Here is a 17,306-nt window from a genome sequence, read left to right on the forward strand (position 1 = left end):
GAAGATGAGGCTGAGAGCCGGAGCCAGCCAGTGGTGGGAGCCACAGCAGAGGGCCCAAAGAGCCGCATGCAGCTCCAGAGCTGCGGGTGGCTGACCACCCACCCGCACAAGGAAAATTTCACTTCAATGCCAGGGAAAAAATGACGCAGCGGAGGGGTGTCTTCTCGCTCCTTTGTCCCCATCGGAAGATTTAACACTTTCCTCTTCTTGTGGAAAGAAACACACGTGGAAAGGGCGACACCGGGAAGTGGAGAGAAGAGGCAACGCAAAAACCAGGGTGGTCAGGGTGCAAGGAGGCAGGATCCAAAGCAAAGGGAAGATTCGGAGAGTCTTCTAACTGCTAAGTCCTCCACCGAAGCCCTGGGAAAAAATCAAAAGGGCTGGTTTCCCAGAGACACACCGGGCCAGATGTGTCTTTCCTTCCGACTGTATTTAACTTATTTATTGACCGATAAAATGATCACACACATAGAAGCAGAAAAAAAAAAAAAACAAATTTTTGACCAGGCTTGGGTTCCGTGAGTCCGTCGCACGTTTCCGGCTTGGAAGAGGCGAGGTGGAAGGCCGCCGAGGAGCAAAGAGCAAGAAGAAAACCAACCCAAATCCATCACTCCAGAATGGGGTTCAAGGAGGAGAAGGAAGGAAGGAAGGAAGGGAGGAAGGAAGGAAGGAAGGAAGGAAGGAAGGAAGGAAGGAAGGAAGGAAGGAAGGAAGGAAGGAAGGAAGGAAGGAAGGAAGGAAGGAAGGAAGGAAGGAAGGAGGGAGTGTGGGCCGAGGAACGGCGGGTGAGGAAAAAGTGACGGCAACGCTCCTTGAGAAGTGAGGAGGGGGTTAGGTAGAAAATTCGGGTGGGTGGGTGGGGAATGGGAGTCCAACAGTCTCTCTCTGGGGGCCGCTCAGGGAAGAGAGTTGAAGAGATCTTTGAGGAAGCCGTCGGGGTCGCAGATTTCCGATAACAATCCTGAAATCAAGCGGGATAACTCAGAGCCGGCCGTGCGTGCGCACCAACACGCCCGCCCCCCTCTCAGCACCGGTGTCCCGAAGAGGGCGGAGGGCGAGCGGGAAGACGCCAAGAAACTCACCAGCCACGTCCAGGAATTCTGAGAAAGTCTCCGCCGGCATGAACTCCTCCTGGAAGGACTTGAGGGCTCTGTCGGCCGCCTCGTAGATGGGCATGTCGTTCTGGCGGATGTACTCGGCCAGAGAGTAGGACCAGCCCCCCTCTGTGTTGCTCGTGGGCACCTTCTGAAGGGGGAGAGGAAGCAGGAAAGACACTGGCACTTGAGGGGGAGGGAAGGAAAAGAGGGAGGGGGGGAAGGAAGGAAGGAAGGAGGGTGATTTGAGGAAAAAGAAAGGAAAGAAGGGAGGGAGGGAGGGAAGGAAGGTGAGAGATCACGGAAGGAAAGAGAAAAAAGAAGGAAGGAGGATGATATGAGGGAAAAGAGGAAGGAAGGGAGGAAAAGGGGGAAAGAAAGGAAAGGAAAAGAAAGAGAAGAGAAATAGGGAGGAAAGAGAATGAAAGAGAAAGAGGAAGGAAGGAAGGTGATATGAGGAAAAAGAAAGGAAAGAAGGGAGGGAGGGAAGGAGGGAGGGAAGGAGGAAGGAAGGAAGGAAGATCATAGAAGGAAGGAAAGAGAAAGAAAGAAGATCATATGAGGGGAAAAGGTGAAGGAAGGGAGGAAAAGGGGGAAAGAAAGAAAGAAAAAGAAAGAAGGGAAATAGGGAGGAAAGAGAATGAAAGAAAAAAGGAAGGAAGGAGGAGGTGATATGAGGAAAAAGACAAAGAAAGGAAAGAAGGAAGGAAGGAAGGAAGAAAGAGAAAGAAAGAAAGAAAGAAAGAAAGAAAGAAAGAAAGAAAGAAAGAAAGAAAGAAAGAAAGAAAGAAAGAAAGAAAGAAAGAAAGAAAGAAAGAAAGATGATGTGAGGGAAAAGAGGAAGGAAGGAAGGAAGGGAGAGGCCAAGACTAAAACCTAGCTTGGAAATAGGGGCTCTGTCAAACTGTCCCCTGGGGTGGAGGGCCTTTCCTGGCCTAACCAACCCTTCTGGGGGTGAATGGGGGGGCCTAACGGACTCCCCTTTTCAGCTTGGTGGACAGTTGGAGAGCGGATCTCTGCTCAGAAGCTCTGGCCCCTCTACCAAAGAGGCTGAGGGGGGCAGGCCGTTGCATGGCAACTCACTGGAACTGCACACCATCGCCGGTGTGGCGCCCTGTGCCCTCACTCTTGGCAGCTCATGCGCGCCCGGTCGAAGGGAAACCCCTCGGCCACCCCGAGGCGAGCGAGCACTTACTCTGAACATGTTGTAAATGAGATCAACCAGGGCCCAGAAGAGGAGGCTGGAGCGATAGGCAGCGTAGTCCTTCACGGCTTTGTCCGTCAGCCTGTTGGGAGGGGAGAGGGAGGCCATTAGGCGCCTTGGACGGGGGGGTGGGGTGGGCAGATTAATTCCAGCCCGCAAAGGGCGAGGAGGAGACCACCGAGAGGGGAAAGGCACACCCAGTGACCCATGACCACTACAGGTGGCCTGGAGCTGCCCCCCGTTTCCTGCACCAACCCCAAGCCCCAACGCTGCTGCTCTCCAGCCTAGTCTGGTTCTGGAGCCCCTGCAGCCAGAGGGGGTCTTCAGCCGGTTCGGACTGGTTCTCGAGATACCAGGTGTGGAAATTTGGAGTCGTTGGGAGGACCAGCCAATCCCACCCCTGACTGGCCTCGCCAACCCCATCTCTCTTCTCTGCCCCCCATCGAGTCCCGGCTGATCGGCTGGGTCTCCTTGGGTTGCCCTGCCCAGGAGAAGGGGGCTGGAAAGCAGGTTAGCGGGGTGGGGAGGGAAATGGGGATTTCATGTTTCCTTCCCCTGCCACGCCCACCAAGCCACGCCCACCGAACTGGTAGCCTGCAGCCCATTTTGGGGTCATGTCAGAAACAGGAAGTCCTTTTTCTCACGGGGCGGGGGGCGGGGGGAGAGTGAAGCCCTGGCAGGCTGCTGAACCCGCGAGTCACTTCCACAGCCCATCCTTGGGGGGGCATGGGGGGGATTTCCTTCCTCCTTCGCTCTGGGAAGCAGATGACAAAAGGGGGATCGACCCCCAAGGCTCCTGGATGGCACCTGAGCTCCCCTCCTTCAGGTCAGGACCACCCCCCGCCCGGGGGGGGAGCGGTCTGTGTAGATTCTCAGTCTTCCGGGTCCTGGCTGTCCCAAAGGTGCTTTTTCTGGAGGCAACTGAACCAGGAGCCCCACTCAGGTGACCCCGAGGACACAGGTAAACCTCCAAGCGGCCTCAAGGACTCTCGGAAAGGATGCAAAGGACCAGCTCTGTCTGCAAGGAGTTATCAATCCTTCCCTTCCCCACCGTCATCCAGTCAGAGCTGAAGAAGCTTCGGGGATGAGAAGCGAAACATCTTCCAAATTTAAAATAAAAATAAAAATCAAGGAAGTCCATTTGCTTCCTGAGAAAAGCACCTTTGGGACCCTGGAAGGCAGCAAATCAGTCCCCCCCCTGACTGCGACCCCCAAATCCAGCCTTCCCCAGGTGAACTGAGTTGGAGATTTGGCAGGCAGGGGTGTCAAGGCCTGGGGGCCAGATTGCAGCCTGCGGGGTGCTTGGATCTGGCCCGCGGGGGCCCCCCCACCCCGGAAACAGTGAAGAACGGGCCTGCGGTGCCTCTGCCAGCAAACAGGGAGCCTTTCGTTGGGTATAAGGCCAGAGGGCTACGATAAAGAGGCTGTATATTTAATTTTGCACGCATGGACAGCGGCGAGGATTGTATTTGCACAACACTGGAAAAATGAGAACGCTCCACCAGATGAGGACGTAATTCGGAAAAATATTAGACTGCGCAGAGGTGGGTAGATCGACATTAAACATAAAGGACAAAGATGACACAGAATGTCACCTAACATGGAATAGATTTTACGAGTGGTTAGAGATAAGAGATAGAGATTAGGCGAAGGAAGATTATTGTTATGTATGAATTAAATATAAAAGGTTTATAATTAGAAGCATGTTGATATAATTAACAGAATTACAACTAAGAGACATTTACTTAAAAATATTCCGTTACCCCATTATTATTAGTATACATGTTGATATCTATGTTTATTTTCTTACTTTTTTTGTAAATGATACACACTGATGATACACTGCATTCAAAATGTTTACGAATAAAAATAATGTCAACTCATATGATATTTCTATGATCTTTTTAGAGTTGCCAACAGAAAGGGAGGGGGGAAAGAGGTTTGGAAGAGCAGTGTGGCAGCTTGCAAACCGAAAGTGCATTCCATAAGTAGTTTTTCAAAGATAGTGACTAGGTGACTGAAGTTTCTGACATGCAAATATCTAACCGGAGAGCATGATTGATGACTCTGGGCTACGGATGTGTCCCATTGGAGAATATGAATTATGATACACCCAGGGGAGTGGCGGGAAAAACCAGGGTCAAGGGTGACAATGAATGATGTGTCTCAGAGTCGGCTACACCCAGGCAGTGCCAGACATGCTAACTCCCAATAAATCCTTTTGAAGTTTGGCTTGAGACTCACGATTTAAATAGGGGGTAACTGCTGGAATCCTGACAAATAAAACATATACTGAAAACGGAGCTTGAGCAGTCAGCACGCGGCCCTTCCAAGCTCCATTTCCGCTGGCAGAGGGCTGCAGGAGGCCATCGTAGCCGAAAACGGAGCTCGGGAGCCTGTTTTCACTGGCAGAGAGCTCGGGGCATCATAGGAGCTCCCCCCCCCCAAAACACAAGTGATGTCATGTTGGCCATGCCTCACCCTGGCCACGCCCACACTGCACCCCCCCCCCCAGGTCAAACACAACCCTGATGTGGCCCTCAATGATACTGCGTTTGACACCCCTGGGGCAGGGCAACTCCCATCATGATCGCAGTTCGTCCTCGACTCACGACGATTCACGCAGGGGCCGTTCAAAGTTACGAAGGCCCCGGAATAAAAAAAAAGGGACGGCTTTTAGGGACACTTTTGACACGGGTGTGAAATCGAGGACCGCCTGCCTGCCTGCCTGCACCCCAGCCCGTCTCGTGGGCTTACTTGCTCGTTCCCGCCGGGGATACCGCCCGGGCGTGGGAGATGACGAGCAGGCGCTTCAGGATGTCGATGCGCAGCGCCTTCCACCGCTCGGGGGGCAGGATGTGAAGCGCCAGGACGGTGTAGTAATGGGGGCCGTCCACCTCGAAGGCACCTTCCACCCATTTCTCCTTCGGCTGCTCCAGGAAGCCCTGCAGGTTCTTCTCCTCTCGGGAAGTCGCCCGCGTCCTGCAAAGGAAGGAAAGAGAGGCGGTCGAAAGGGGGGGGGGAGGGCCTTGGAATGGAGAAACCCTTCCCCACCCAAGACCTCCTTTCTGCAGGGCAGGAGGCAGAGGGCATGTCTTAGGTAATAAGGGCCAAGCAGGAGACAAGGCCTGCAGGAGTCCTGCTCTTCTTCCATTGGGGTGTGTGTGTGTGTCTGTGTGTGTCTGTGTGTGTGTGTGTCTCTCAAACCCCCTTTTTTCCCAAGAGGCAACTGGGCTTTCTGTTTTTTTTTCTTTAGAAGACATTTTGCTTCTCATCCAAGAAGCTTCTTCAGCTCTGACTGGACAGTGGGAAGGATTTATACTCCTTGCAGACAATCGGTCATTTGCATCCTTTTAGAGTCAGGAGGCCATTTGGAGGTTTATCTGTGTCCTCAAGGACACTTGAGTGGTGCAAATGGGTGTGGAGCCTTCTTGGAACTGGTGAAAGGACTGTGTTGTAGAAGGCTCCACACACATTTGCACCACTCAGGTGACCCTGAGGACACAGATAGACCTCCAAGGGGCCTCAATGACCTTCTAAAAGGATGCAAATGACCAGCTTTGTCTGCAAGGAGTATCAATCCTTCCATTCCCCACCATCATCCAGTCGGAGCTGAAGAAGCTTCTTGGATGAGAAGCGAAACATCCGTCAAGGATAAATCAAGAAAGTCCAGTTGCCTCTTGGAGGAAAAAAAATCTCCTTTGGGACAACCGTGACCTGGATATGACGGAGAATCTCCATAGACACCGCAAGACCCTTCATCTTCCAAGGGTACAGGAGTCCTCGACCTACAACCACAACTGAGCCCCAAATTCTCACTGTTAAGCAAAGCTGACCTTTTGAGTGATTTCTCGGCCCTTTTATGACCTTTCCTGCCACCGTTGTTAAGTGAATCGCTGCCGCTGTTCAGTTAGCAACACGTTGGTGAAGTGAATCTGGCTCCCCCACTGGGGCAGAAGGTCGTAAAAAGGGGATCACTGTGACTCTGGAACACCGCGACAGTCATAAATACGAGTCAGTTGCCAAGCACCCGGATTTTGATCCCGTGGCCACTGTAGCGGTTGTCGGTGTGAAAAACGACCGTAAGTCCCTTTTTTTCAGTGCCCTTGTAACTCCAAACATTCACAAAATGAACTATTGTTAAGTCAAGGACTACCTGGAGTGTCCTCGACTTGCAACAGATCACTTAGTGACCGTTCAAGGTTACATCACTGAAAAACATGACCTAGCACCATTTTTCATACTTATGACCATTGTACCATTCTCTTCCCCTCCCCATCCTCCACGGTCATGTGATTTACATGGAGATGCTTAACAACTGACTCATATTTACGATGGCTGCAAGGTCCCATGATCCCCTCTTGCAACCTTTGTCATGGCCCTGGTGGAGACTGCCCCTGGTGGAGAGGAGGAACAGCCAACAGGGAGTGGGAGCGGGGCTCCGGAGGTTGTGGAGGAGGCTGGGGAAGGGCAGAAGCCGGCTAGGCAGTCAGAGGAGGACCCAGGCCCATCCCCTCTCCATCCTAGGGCACACAGGGAGGAGCGGATAAAGGAGGTACGTGGTCTGTTGGGGGAGGAGAGGGCCTTGATCTCCTTCATGGACTGCAGCTGTGACAACTGAATAAGGGGACGGACATGCGTATGGGTGAGTGCTGGAAACAAAGTGTGTAAATATCTCTAGTTTATGGTTCCTCTCTGAGTTTGGCATCCTTCCCAGTGTGTGTTATCTGTGGACATCCTCCAGCCCTTATCTTGCCTGGTTTGTGTTGCTTTTCCTTCTCCGTGTAACTGTTTGTGTGGGAGTTTTTTGTCTTCCGTCAAAAGATATTCAGAACTTGGAAGCAAAGTGAAGGAATAAAAGGGGCTTCCCCTGTTCTCTGTGACTGTGTTTGTTTTATATCCCACCCTGGATCATCACAAACCTTCTGATGAGTCAAATCAATTAGATTCACTTAACAACCAGGTCACCAATTGAATGACTGCAGGGATTCACTGATGAAATGGAGAGAGGGAAGTCGTAAAACGGGACAACCTCGCTTAAAACCAATGTTTCACACAGCCAACAGAAATGTTGGGCTCCATTGCGGTCGTACGTCGAGGGCTACCTGCAAGTAATTTGGGCCCGGGGAGGCCTCCCAGGATAAGAGGTGAGGGTCTGTCTCACTGGCACCACAGCATGGCACCGGCCGCCAAGATGGGCTGTGGGGCAGAGGAAGGGAGTGTGCAAACCCTCTGTGGTCAACATTCTCAGCCATTAACTGCTGACCGCCTCCTCCTCCTCCTCGGGTCACATTCTTCCAACCTACGAGCTTAAAAGCCCGACAAAGGGCCCGGGGCAAAGGGGGTCTTCAGCTGGTTCTGACTGGTTCTGGAAAATCGGTAGTGGAAATTTTGAGTCGTTTGGAGAACCGGCCAATCCCATCTCTGACTGGCCCCATCTATTCTCTGCTTCCCATTGAGTCCCAGCTGATCGGCTGGGTCTTTTGGGGTTGCCCTGCCCAGGAGAACGGAGCTGGAAAGCAGGTTAGGGGTGGGGTGGGGGAGGGAAGGGGGACTTTGCAGCATATCCTTCCCCTGCCACGCCCACCAAGCCACGCCCACAGAACCGGCAGCAAAACAATTTGAACCCCACCACTGGCCCGGGGGATACTGACGTGTTGAGGACGTAAAGCACTGTGTGAATGATGTAGGGGATCAGGTGGACGTTGCTCTCCCGCCCGCCGCCGCCCGTGTCCACGCTGAACGACTGCTCCGTGGCAAAGCGCAGGAAAAGCAGCTTGGTGTCGTGCACGTTGAGCTGGTAGGTGGGCTCCCGCTGCCCCGTACATTCCTGGAGGTAAGTGTTGTGCCTGTCGAGGGAGAAACACAGGTGGATTGGGTCCCCCGGAGTCCCCCGGGCCCTAAACACGGCCATTCGGGACCGATTCGGAGGGCAGAACGAGGTTAAGGAAGGATAAGCCACAAAAACAGATCCTTTTTTTTTTTTTGGCAAGGGGGGGACACCTCACGAGACACGCAAGGGCTCCTTCCCCCCCCCCCCTCCTCCTCCCAGGTGGGAGGATGCCTCTTGCCAGGTGCCACAGGTGTTCCAAGGGAAAGGGCATATCCTTCCAACTCACCTTGCCAAACAGGTGGCAAAGGCAGATTCCGGGACGTGAGGCCCCCAGACTGGCAGGAGGCCGTTGCATTTGGTGTTGGCGTTCTGCAGGGCGGCGCTCTCCCACTCCTCGCGGCCTCGCGCCAACCTGCCAGGTGAGCGAAAGTCACGTCCGGGGCAGGAGCTCACCCAGCCCTACCCGGAGGCCCTGGGTCCCTCAGGGATCAACCCAGGGGTGGACTTTAACATTTTTAGCAGCGGGTTCTCTGCCCGGGGCTGGTGGGCGTGGCCAGGGTGGGCGTGGCCTAGTCAGCCTCCTGCACCATGGCGGGTGGGTGTGGGGCATTTTTGCCCTCCCTGGGCTCCTCTGGGAGGGCGAAAACAGCCTCCCCGGAGTCCAGAGGCTCTCTGGAAGTTGGAAATGGGCCCGTTTGCGGCGTTCCCCAATTTCCGGGAGGCCCGTTTCTCTGCCTTCCCTGGACATCTGCGCGCACCATGCACTTACCTGCCTCCAAAATAGGTTCCGTGGAGACTCCAGCCAGGAGTGGGATTGGGGGCTTGTCCGAACCGCACAGAATCTTAGCTGGGGGGGTGGGGCTCTCCCCAAACCCCTTGCCCTGGAGAACCCGCCCAATTAGCTGACGGGCTCCATACTGACCCACGTGGGCTTCCTCGCATCAATCGGGGCCCTGGCTTGAATGCCAAAGCCGCCGCCAACCGGGCTTCCTTACCTGACCGCGGCCAGGTGACAGTCGTAGTGGACGATGTTGAAGTGGGAGACTGTGCTGTAGCCCTGTTGCTTCCGAGGCTTGTTCTCAAACTCCTCCAGGGCCACCCGCTTGGTGAAGGTGTAAATGCCCAGGACCTTGGTGGGCTACGGCAGGAAAAAAAAGGGGCAGGTGAGGTGAGCTGCCTCCCCACTCACTCAAAAATCACTGGGGGGGCTTGTGTGTGTCCCTCTCCTCTCCAGGGCTGGGCTGCACGTACTTTAACAACCGGTTCGCCTAGCGCAGAACCGAAATGGTGTGAGTGCGCGTGCGATATCCACGCTTGCGTGAGGCTGCAAACCGTGGGGGATTTCCTGCATGTGGAAGCGGGGGGTGGGGGAGATCCTACCGGTTCGGTCCAGTTCTACAGAACCGGTAGCGCAGAAGAGCAGCTGACACCGAACAGGTTCGCTGGAACGAGGTTTTGGTCTGCTGTTTAGTCTGCCCACCCGCCCGGGCTCTAGGCTGTTCTTTAGTGGCTGCATTTTCCTCCTGAGCTGCTTTGCGTGGCACAGCTGGAGAAGGTTACCAGCCGGAGCTGGTAGAGTGCACGTACACTTTGGACGCGCATGCGCGCGCTCCCCAAACCGGTTGTTATGCCGATTGGATCTACACCCCTGCGCAGAAGCCAGGGTGAGCAGATCGGGCAAAGCGTGGAAAGCGCCTGGGTTGCGAGGGCGGGGCAAGTGAGCAAAAACGTCAAGATTTATACGATGGGATAAGCGCCTGGGCGGGCCCGACCAGTGGTCCTAACTACTGGTCCAGGTGAGCCGGTCCAAACCAGCATCCAGCCCACCACTGCTCCTCTCTCCCCTCCCGGGGAGATTGTGGGGAAAAGTCTCTGTGGCTCACCTGGAACTTGTAGCCTTCCCGGCAGATGCAGCACGTCAGACCAGGCTCCTCGATCAACTCCTCCATCTGCTTCAGCAGCGCCGTCTTCGTCACCACCTGCCCCTTTTCGTTCGTCTGGCAAGCCAAGCAGAGCAGAGGAGGAGGGGCTGAGGAGGAGGAGGAGGAAGAGGAAGGGCCACGGGGCCAGCACTCTTCCCAAAGGCCTCCTCGCCTCCTGCCCCCGCCTCCCCCGAGCAAGAGGCGCTCTCCTTACCGTCATGCCAAGGGTGCCCAGGGCCTTCTGCCGCATGGCCATGGCCATCCGCTTCTTCTCCGCCCGCGTCTCCCGGCGGGCCGCGTCAATCTTCTTGTTGACATCCGGGTGCTCCCGCAGGGCTTCCAGGAGGTTCTCGGCCAGCGTCCCGATGCCTTCGTCGCTGGAGACCTGCTCCAGTTTGTGCAAGTTGGAGATGGAATCGGTCCCGATCAGCGCCTGTTGGGCAGGGAAGGAGGGAGCGGGGGTCTCAGCTCAAGGGCTCACAGGCCGGACTGATGTCAGACGGGGGATGCAGGGACAATTCGCCCGGTTGTTTTCCTTCCCCCGTTTCACTACCAAGGGTTGTCAGCTGCAGCGCAGCCGTAGGACTACAATGTCCATGCCCCCAAACTGACGAAGGCCTCTGGGGGAGGGGAGGCCCTTTGCCCTCCCCTAGGCACCGCTAGGAGGATGAATGTTGGGGCCCAGTGTTGAACTCCTGAAGAGAGAGAGCAAGGCAGGGGAGCCTCAGGTGGCCAGGCACCATCCCGTCCAAATGCAGGGCTCTGCAACAGGGGTCCCCCGATTCCCAGTCTGTGAACTGGCACCGGCCCATGGCAGGCCAGCAACTGGGCTGCGCAAGCAAGCAAAGCCCCATCTGCAGGAGGCAGGCAGCAGGGAAAACCTTCTGGTGCGCAGAAAAACCTTTCTCCATAGAGAAAGGTGCTCTGTAAACACTTCCTCTTCCCCCAGCGAAACAGGGGAGGAGGAGGAGGAGAAGAGGTTGAGGGAGAAGGAGGGAGGAGGTGGAAGACAGAGAGGAGGAGGAAGAGGAGAAGGAGAGGGGAGGTGGAGGGAGGAAATGAGTTGAGGGAGAAGGGAGGAGGAGGGAGGGAGAGAGAGGAGGAAGAGAGGAGAGGGAGGCAGAGGAGGAAGAAGAGGAGAGGAGAGAGGGAGGAGCGGGAGATGGAGAGGAAGGAGGAGAAGGAGGAAAGGTGGAGGAGGAGGAGGAGGGAGAGGGAGAAGGAGGGAGCTTGAGGAGAAGGAGGAGTAGGGAGGAGGAGAGAAGTTGGAGGGAGGGAAGAGGAGAAGGAGGAAGAGAGGAGGAAGAGAGGAGTTGAGGGAGGAGGAGGGAGATGGAGAGGGAGGAAGAGGAGGAGAAGGAGGAAGAGGAGGGAGGGAGGGAGGGAGGAGGAGGAGGAGAAGGAAGGGCACCTCACCTGGGTGGCCGGATGCTGGGTAGCGAGTCCTCGGAGCAGCCGCAGGATAAACGGGAGGGCCGGTCGAGACAGAAACTTTTTCCACACATCAGCATCCAAACTGTCCGAGGGGGGCGGGGGGGAAAAGGAGAGAGCACCCCGTTGACCCCCATTGGTGCAGAAGCATCCACGGAGCACGGCTCAGCCACGCCTCCCCTTGGGCGCAATGAAAGCAGCCCCTCCCTCCCCGAAAAGGGGTCCCCGGGTTACACAGCGGGGCCGGCCTTCGAAATCCCGGCCTCCAGAGAACAAGAGCGGCCGCCTGGATCTGCCGAACCGCAACTCCCAACCCCGCCTGGCTGGAAAGGGCCTCCTGGGAAGCACCCTAAGTTCCCCTCCCAGCGGGGAATGAAAGTGAAAGGTGGGCGGGGCTGGGAACCCTCCCTGTCCTTGTGGTGGGGGTGGCCAGTATCCGCCACGGGGGCCCAGCCTGGCTAAGGATTCTGCTTCTCTCTGTCCTCCAACCCGCCCCCCCCCCCCATTTGCGATGGTTCCTTGGGGAAAGGATCCAAGACGTGGACCTTGGAGTCGCCCCCAGGCCAGGCCCCGCCCCGCTCACAGACACCCCCAAGCAAGCCTCTCACTTCTTGGCGCTGGGGATATGCTTCTTCATGTAGTCCAAGGCACTCTGGGTGATCCCTCTTTGCAGGATGAGGTCCTTCAGCAGGTGCCCGTTGCTATTGTTCTTGATGCCAGCTGCAATTTTGCAGAAACAGTCCAGGAAAACCTTGTCGTCCCCGCTGTGTTCCTCGTCATACCTGAGAAAGAGAAAGAGAAAGAGAAAAAGAGAAAGAGAAAGAGAGAGAGAGAGAGAAAGAGAGAGAGGGAGGAAAGGAGGCATTGAGAGGGGCTCGCCAAGAACACCTGAGTCGTGTTCGGCTTTTTCGGGGCCAGGAAAAGCCACCAGGAGGTTTGAAATGAGAACAAAACTCAAAAAAAAATGTTTCCATAGCAAGGAAGCTAAAGCAGAAACGGTTAAATGGATCATTTTATCCAAAGAGGAAAATAGGTTCTTATTTGGATTATCGCTTCTGGAAGTTGCGCTTGCAAAGAAAGAAAGGGGGGGAAAAAAGGAAACTTTGACCTTGGTTTTTTGTGGATTAGAAAGATTTGGTGTTAATAGGAAAGGCTAGTCATATATTCAGGTGTCAAAGCAAAAAGTTGAGGTTGGAGTGTGTTCATCTTGTACGAAGAGTCGGACGCCAATGCCTTCCTTTCTTTCTTTTTCCTCTTCCCCCTTGTATCTCACATCCCCTTTCCTTCCCTTAATTTCCCTCTTTTCTTCTTTTATCTAATAACTGCTGATCCAGTTCTACAGAGGAATTATTGAGTCTGTCATCTGCACCTCTATAACTGTCTGGTTCGGCTCTGCAACCCAACAGGACAGACACAGACTCCAGGGAGGAATTAGGACTGCAGAAAAAACAATTACTACCAACCTGCCTTCAATTGAGGACCTGTATATGGCACGAGTCCAAAAGAGGGCTGTGAAAATATCTACAGACCCCTCACATCTCGGACGTAAACTGTTTCAACTCCTTCCCTCAAAACGACGCTATGGAGCCCTGCACACCAGAACAACTAGACACAAGGACAGTTTTTCCCCGAACGCCATCACTCTGCTAAACAAATAATTCCCTCAACACTGTCCAGCTATTTACAAAGTCTATTACCATATTATCTTTCCATCCTTCCTATCACCCACCCCATCCCACTTATGACTGTATGAATGTAACTTTATTGCTTGTTTCCTTACATTTTTTATTGACTGTTTCCTAGTACGATTTGGTTGCCTATTTGTACCCTATGACTATATTCTATTTACCATACGCCCTATGACTATATAGCCCCATTAAGTGTTGTACCGTATGACTCTTGACGAGTGTATCTTTTCTTTTTATGCACACTGAGAGCCTATGCACCGAGACAAATTCCTTGTGTGTCCAATCACACTGGGCCAATAAAGAATTCATTCATCCGTTCATACATACAAAAACGACACATTAAAAGAGAACAAAAACTCGAGAACGGCCCCGGGCGCCGCCATCCTTCTCCGTACTTGTCGAAGCTGCAGTAGGGCTTGAAGCGGTCCACCAGGATCTCCATCTTCTCCGTTTCCCCGAAGGACAGGTAAGGGATGATGCGCAGGAGGCCCTGGAGAACGCTGGGGTTGGAGCGGACAAACGTGCTGTTGATCTGATCCAGCAGCATCACCAGCTGGTCCTTGTCGCCTGTCAGGATCAGGTTGCCCTGCAGAGAATCGTCCACCAAACTTGAGAGGCCGAGCGGAGAGGCTCCTAGGAGACCAGCCTGGCTTCTGCCTGCCTGCCTGCCTGCCTGCATCCCGTGCAGAGATGGGACTAGGGTCATCTGGGAGTGGGGTGCTGACTCTGGAGCCTTCGGAGTCTGGCAGCAGCGAGGCAGAGGAACAAGGGGAGCCCATTCCCAGGGCGCGCTTGCACAGAGCTGCCAGAAGGCAAGAGCAGCTGACACAAAAGGAACAACTTGGGAGTAAGGCTTGGAGGTGATTGGCCCTCCCATAAGGTATAATGGACAGGCAAAGGTGAAGAAACCTTTGCAGGAAGCAAAGTCGTTGGTTCAGTTCAGGAGGCTCTTTGTACCTGGAGGCAATAGAGGCTGACTCTGTAAACTTGCTTAGAGAGGGCTGTAAAAGCACTGTGAAGCGGTATGTAAGTCTAAGCGCTGTTGCTAAGTGCTATTTTGGCGCTTTCCTTATACTTCACTATAATGAACATATAACTCTTCCCTTTCAAAAAGCTTTTCCCAAAATCATAAAAAAAAATGTTTATCATCCATCCATCCATCCCCTCATAACTGTACCACTCATCATTTTAGAAACTTTTTGCTTTACTTAAAATTGGTCACTATATTTATGATCATAAAACTAGATTTATTGCTCGGTTCATTTATTATGTTGTATTAACCAAATCTAATGACAAAATGGAGATGTTGCTCTTTGAAAATGTAAGATGGAGTGCATTATAAATACAGAAATCCATTAATGTATAAAAGAGGAATTACTTTAGAAATAATTGGCTTAAGTATGGATATGATGGATATGATATTAAGTATGGATATGTTCAGGCTATGCAAAGGCTGCGATACGCTTGACCTCTAATCGAACTATACGCCTTTTCCTATACATCGTTTCTATTCGGGAGGTTTAAGTGGTGGCAGGTCTGACGCTCTGCCTCTGAAGGCCACCCACCTCCTTCTCCCCACCCCCCCACAATTTGCACCCGTGCACCAACCTTGTCCTCACTCAGTGGCTCCGCGTTGGACTCGTCCAGGATAATCTCCATGATGCTGAGGACCTGTTCTGCCACCGCCGCTCCCCCGCTGTCCTTGCTTTCCTGCTCGGCCACCAAAGCCTACGAAGGGGACGTGGACGAGAGCGCTGGAGATGGAGAGCTTGGCCGCCTCTTTGCTGGCCCAGGGCGCCGCCCCCTTCCTTGTCCCCAAGCAGGGAAGGACAGAGCTTAGAGAAGCGGGACCTGCCCGGGGGTGAGACGTGTCCGCCTTACCAAGTTCAGCGTCCCCAGCATGACGTTGAGCGTGTTCATCTCCATCTTCACCAGCTGCTGGCGGTTGACCTTCACTTTGACACAGTAGCTGAAGAGCTTCAGCAGGACCTGGTGGGGGAGGAAGGGGGTGGTCAAAGCTTCCAGGAGCAGCTTCCACCCAAGCAACCACGTTGAAAGCGCCACGGACCAGGTGCCTCTCAAAGGAAGGACAGCAAGCAATTGTCGTGAAGATGGCTGCCTGATGGCCGGAGTTTCCCTTCACCCGCTTGGAAAGATTCCTTAGATCAGGGGTGTCGAACTCAAGGCCTGCGGGCAGGGTCCAGCTCATGGGGTGCTTAAATCAGGCCCACAGGGCTGCCCTGGAAACAGCCAAGGACCAGCAGCGAAAACAAGAGCTCGGAGAGGTTTACTTTCGCTGGCAGGGGGCTATCGAAACAAACTAAAAACGAAACGAAAGGAGTAAGGCTTCCCCTTTGGCATTTGAGCATGCAACACGGGACAGGAAAGGAGAAAGGGAAAGAGGAAAGACAAAGAGGGGAAGAGGGGAAGGAAGAAGAAAGGAGAAGGAAAAGGGAAGGAAAAAGAAGAAAAGGGAGGAAGGAAGGAAGGAAGGAAGGAAGGAAGGAAGGAAGGAAGGAAGGAAGGAAGGAAGGAAGGAAGGAAGGAAGGAAGGAAAGGAGGGAGATTATAATGAGTGTGAGGGAGGGCCTCAGGGAAATCCTGCCTTAGCACTTGGCCACAAGTGTCCCCGACACAAGTCCTGTGTCATGCCCACCATAGCCACGCCCATCCCTGGTCATGCCCCAAGCCATGCCCCCCGGCCCTCGCAGGTCAAACACAACCCAGATGCGGCCCTCAATGAAACTGAGTTTGACACCCCTGCCTTAGATGTTATCAGGAAAGGCCTCCTTGGTCCATCTAATTCAGGGGTCTTCCAACTTGACAGCTTTAAGACGTGTGGGACTTCAACTCCCAGAATTCCTCTGCCAGTCACGTCAGCTTAGGGATTCTGGGAGTTGAAGTCCACACGCCTTAAAGCTGCCAAGTTTGAAAGCCCTTGGCCTAAGTCTCTGGGGTTGGTAGAGAGCCCAAGGCTCCAGGCATTGCCAGGAGCTGCTAGGGGCTCTGCTAATTGGCTGCCTGCTTCTGGGCCTCTGGGCTGGAGTTGATCTTTAGATACTGGAGCCGTTTGGACCGACGCTGACCAAAAACCCAAAGAGGAGTGAGAAGGAGGCAGCCGTGATGTTCAGCAAAACTCGTCCCTTTGCTGGAGGTGTAACTAAAAGATTTCTTTTTTCTTTCTTTCCTCCGTCGACCTCTGGGGGAAGCCAACGGCCTTCGTCACACAGCCGTCCCGCTAGCCAAGGATTTCCAACAGGAAGGGAAGGCGAGGGATGCGGCTCACCGTCAGCAGATGACGGCCTTGTTTAAAGTCTTTGATCCCGGTCAAGCGGTTCAGCATGCAGCCCAGACCGCCGCACTGCGCCATGACTCCCGCCATCTTGTACACCTCTTCCTCATCCTCCTCTTCATCTGGGGGAAAAAAGAAAAGAGGCCTTCAGGAGAGGAACAGGAGAGCATCAACAAGGCCTGGGGAAAAGACCCTGGCTCCTTTTTCCCGGGGCAGGCACAAGACTTTTCATTTCACAACACCTAGAGAGGTTTAACTAGAGTTTCAAGGGGGGAAAGGTGACCATCCTAGACCAGGCCAGGTCCAAAAATGCCAGGGGATCTCTAGGAGCCTGGCATTCTGCTCAACCAGCCATCCACGGACACGTAGACCTTAACAACATCTCCAGACGAGGCAAAAGGGACAGTCACACAGCCCCAAAAGGAACAAAAAGGCTCCAGCACCTCTCCCCCAGCAATCAGCTCACCAAATCAATAGAGATTAACTCGAAGGGTGACAGCGGACCGACAATCCAGTAAACAAAACCCCAACCAAGAAAATTCCCAAGAGCCAACAGTAAATGGCCCAAACAAAGAACCTCTCAGACTGCCCCCACCAACACGGACAGGGCAAGTCATCGGAATATAAATCGACAGCAAACAGCTCTCCTTACTAGCACTGATTATGCTGCGTAGTTGGGGTAATGAAACCTCTGCAGGAAAACAAGACAGCTCAAGACAGCACCAAGGACTCCACAATTCTCCTCCTCCTCCTCCTCCTCCCCGCTTCCATGTCTTTCATCTCCTCCTCCTCCTCTTCCTCCCCTTCTCCACAAACCCCAGTCCCTACTAGCACTGATGATG

General features: G+C 53.8%; 1 protein-coding gene across 1 annotated transcript in view; it reads right to left on the reverse strand.

The window, feature by feature from the left end:
* Positions 1-427: 427 nt before the first annotated feature.
* The window catches only part of UBR4 (ubiquitin protein ligase E3 component n-recognin 4), a 128,616-nt gene continuing 111,737 nt past the window's right edge, over positions 428-17,306 (reverse strand). The window contains 15 exon segments of the mRNA XM_087914818.1: positions 428-961; positions 1,083-1,245; positions 2,290-2,380; positions 5,056-5,280; positions 7,953-8,147; positions 8,418-8,543; positions 9,127-9,269; positions 10,015-10,128; positions 10,268-10,486; positions 11,470-11,569; positions 12,093-12,266; positions 13,568-13,758; positions 14,781-14,900; positions 15,054-15,161; positions 16,459-16,586. Of these exon segments, the coding sequence (XP_087770944.1) occupies positions 897-961; positions 1,083-1,245; positions 2,290-2,380; positions 5,056-5,280; positions 7,953-8,147; positions 8,418-8,543; positions 9,127-9,269; positions 10,015-10,128; positions 10,268-10,486; positions 11,470-11,569; positions 12,093-12,266; positions 13,568-13,758; positions 14,781-14,900; positions 15,054-15,161; positions 16,459-16,586 (2,162 nt within the window). The 3' untranslated portion in view covers positions 428-896.

Source organism: Pseudonaja textilis, chromosome 18 (genome assembly GCF_049901715.1).
Source record: "Pseudonaja textilis isolate UNSWEBS1 chromosome 18, rPseTex1.2, whole genome shotgun sequence".
NCBI lineage: Eukaryota > Metazoa > Chordata > Lepidosauria > Squamata > Elapidae > Pseudonaja > Pseudonaja textilis.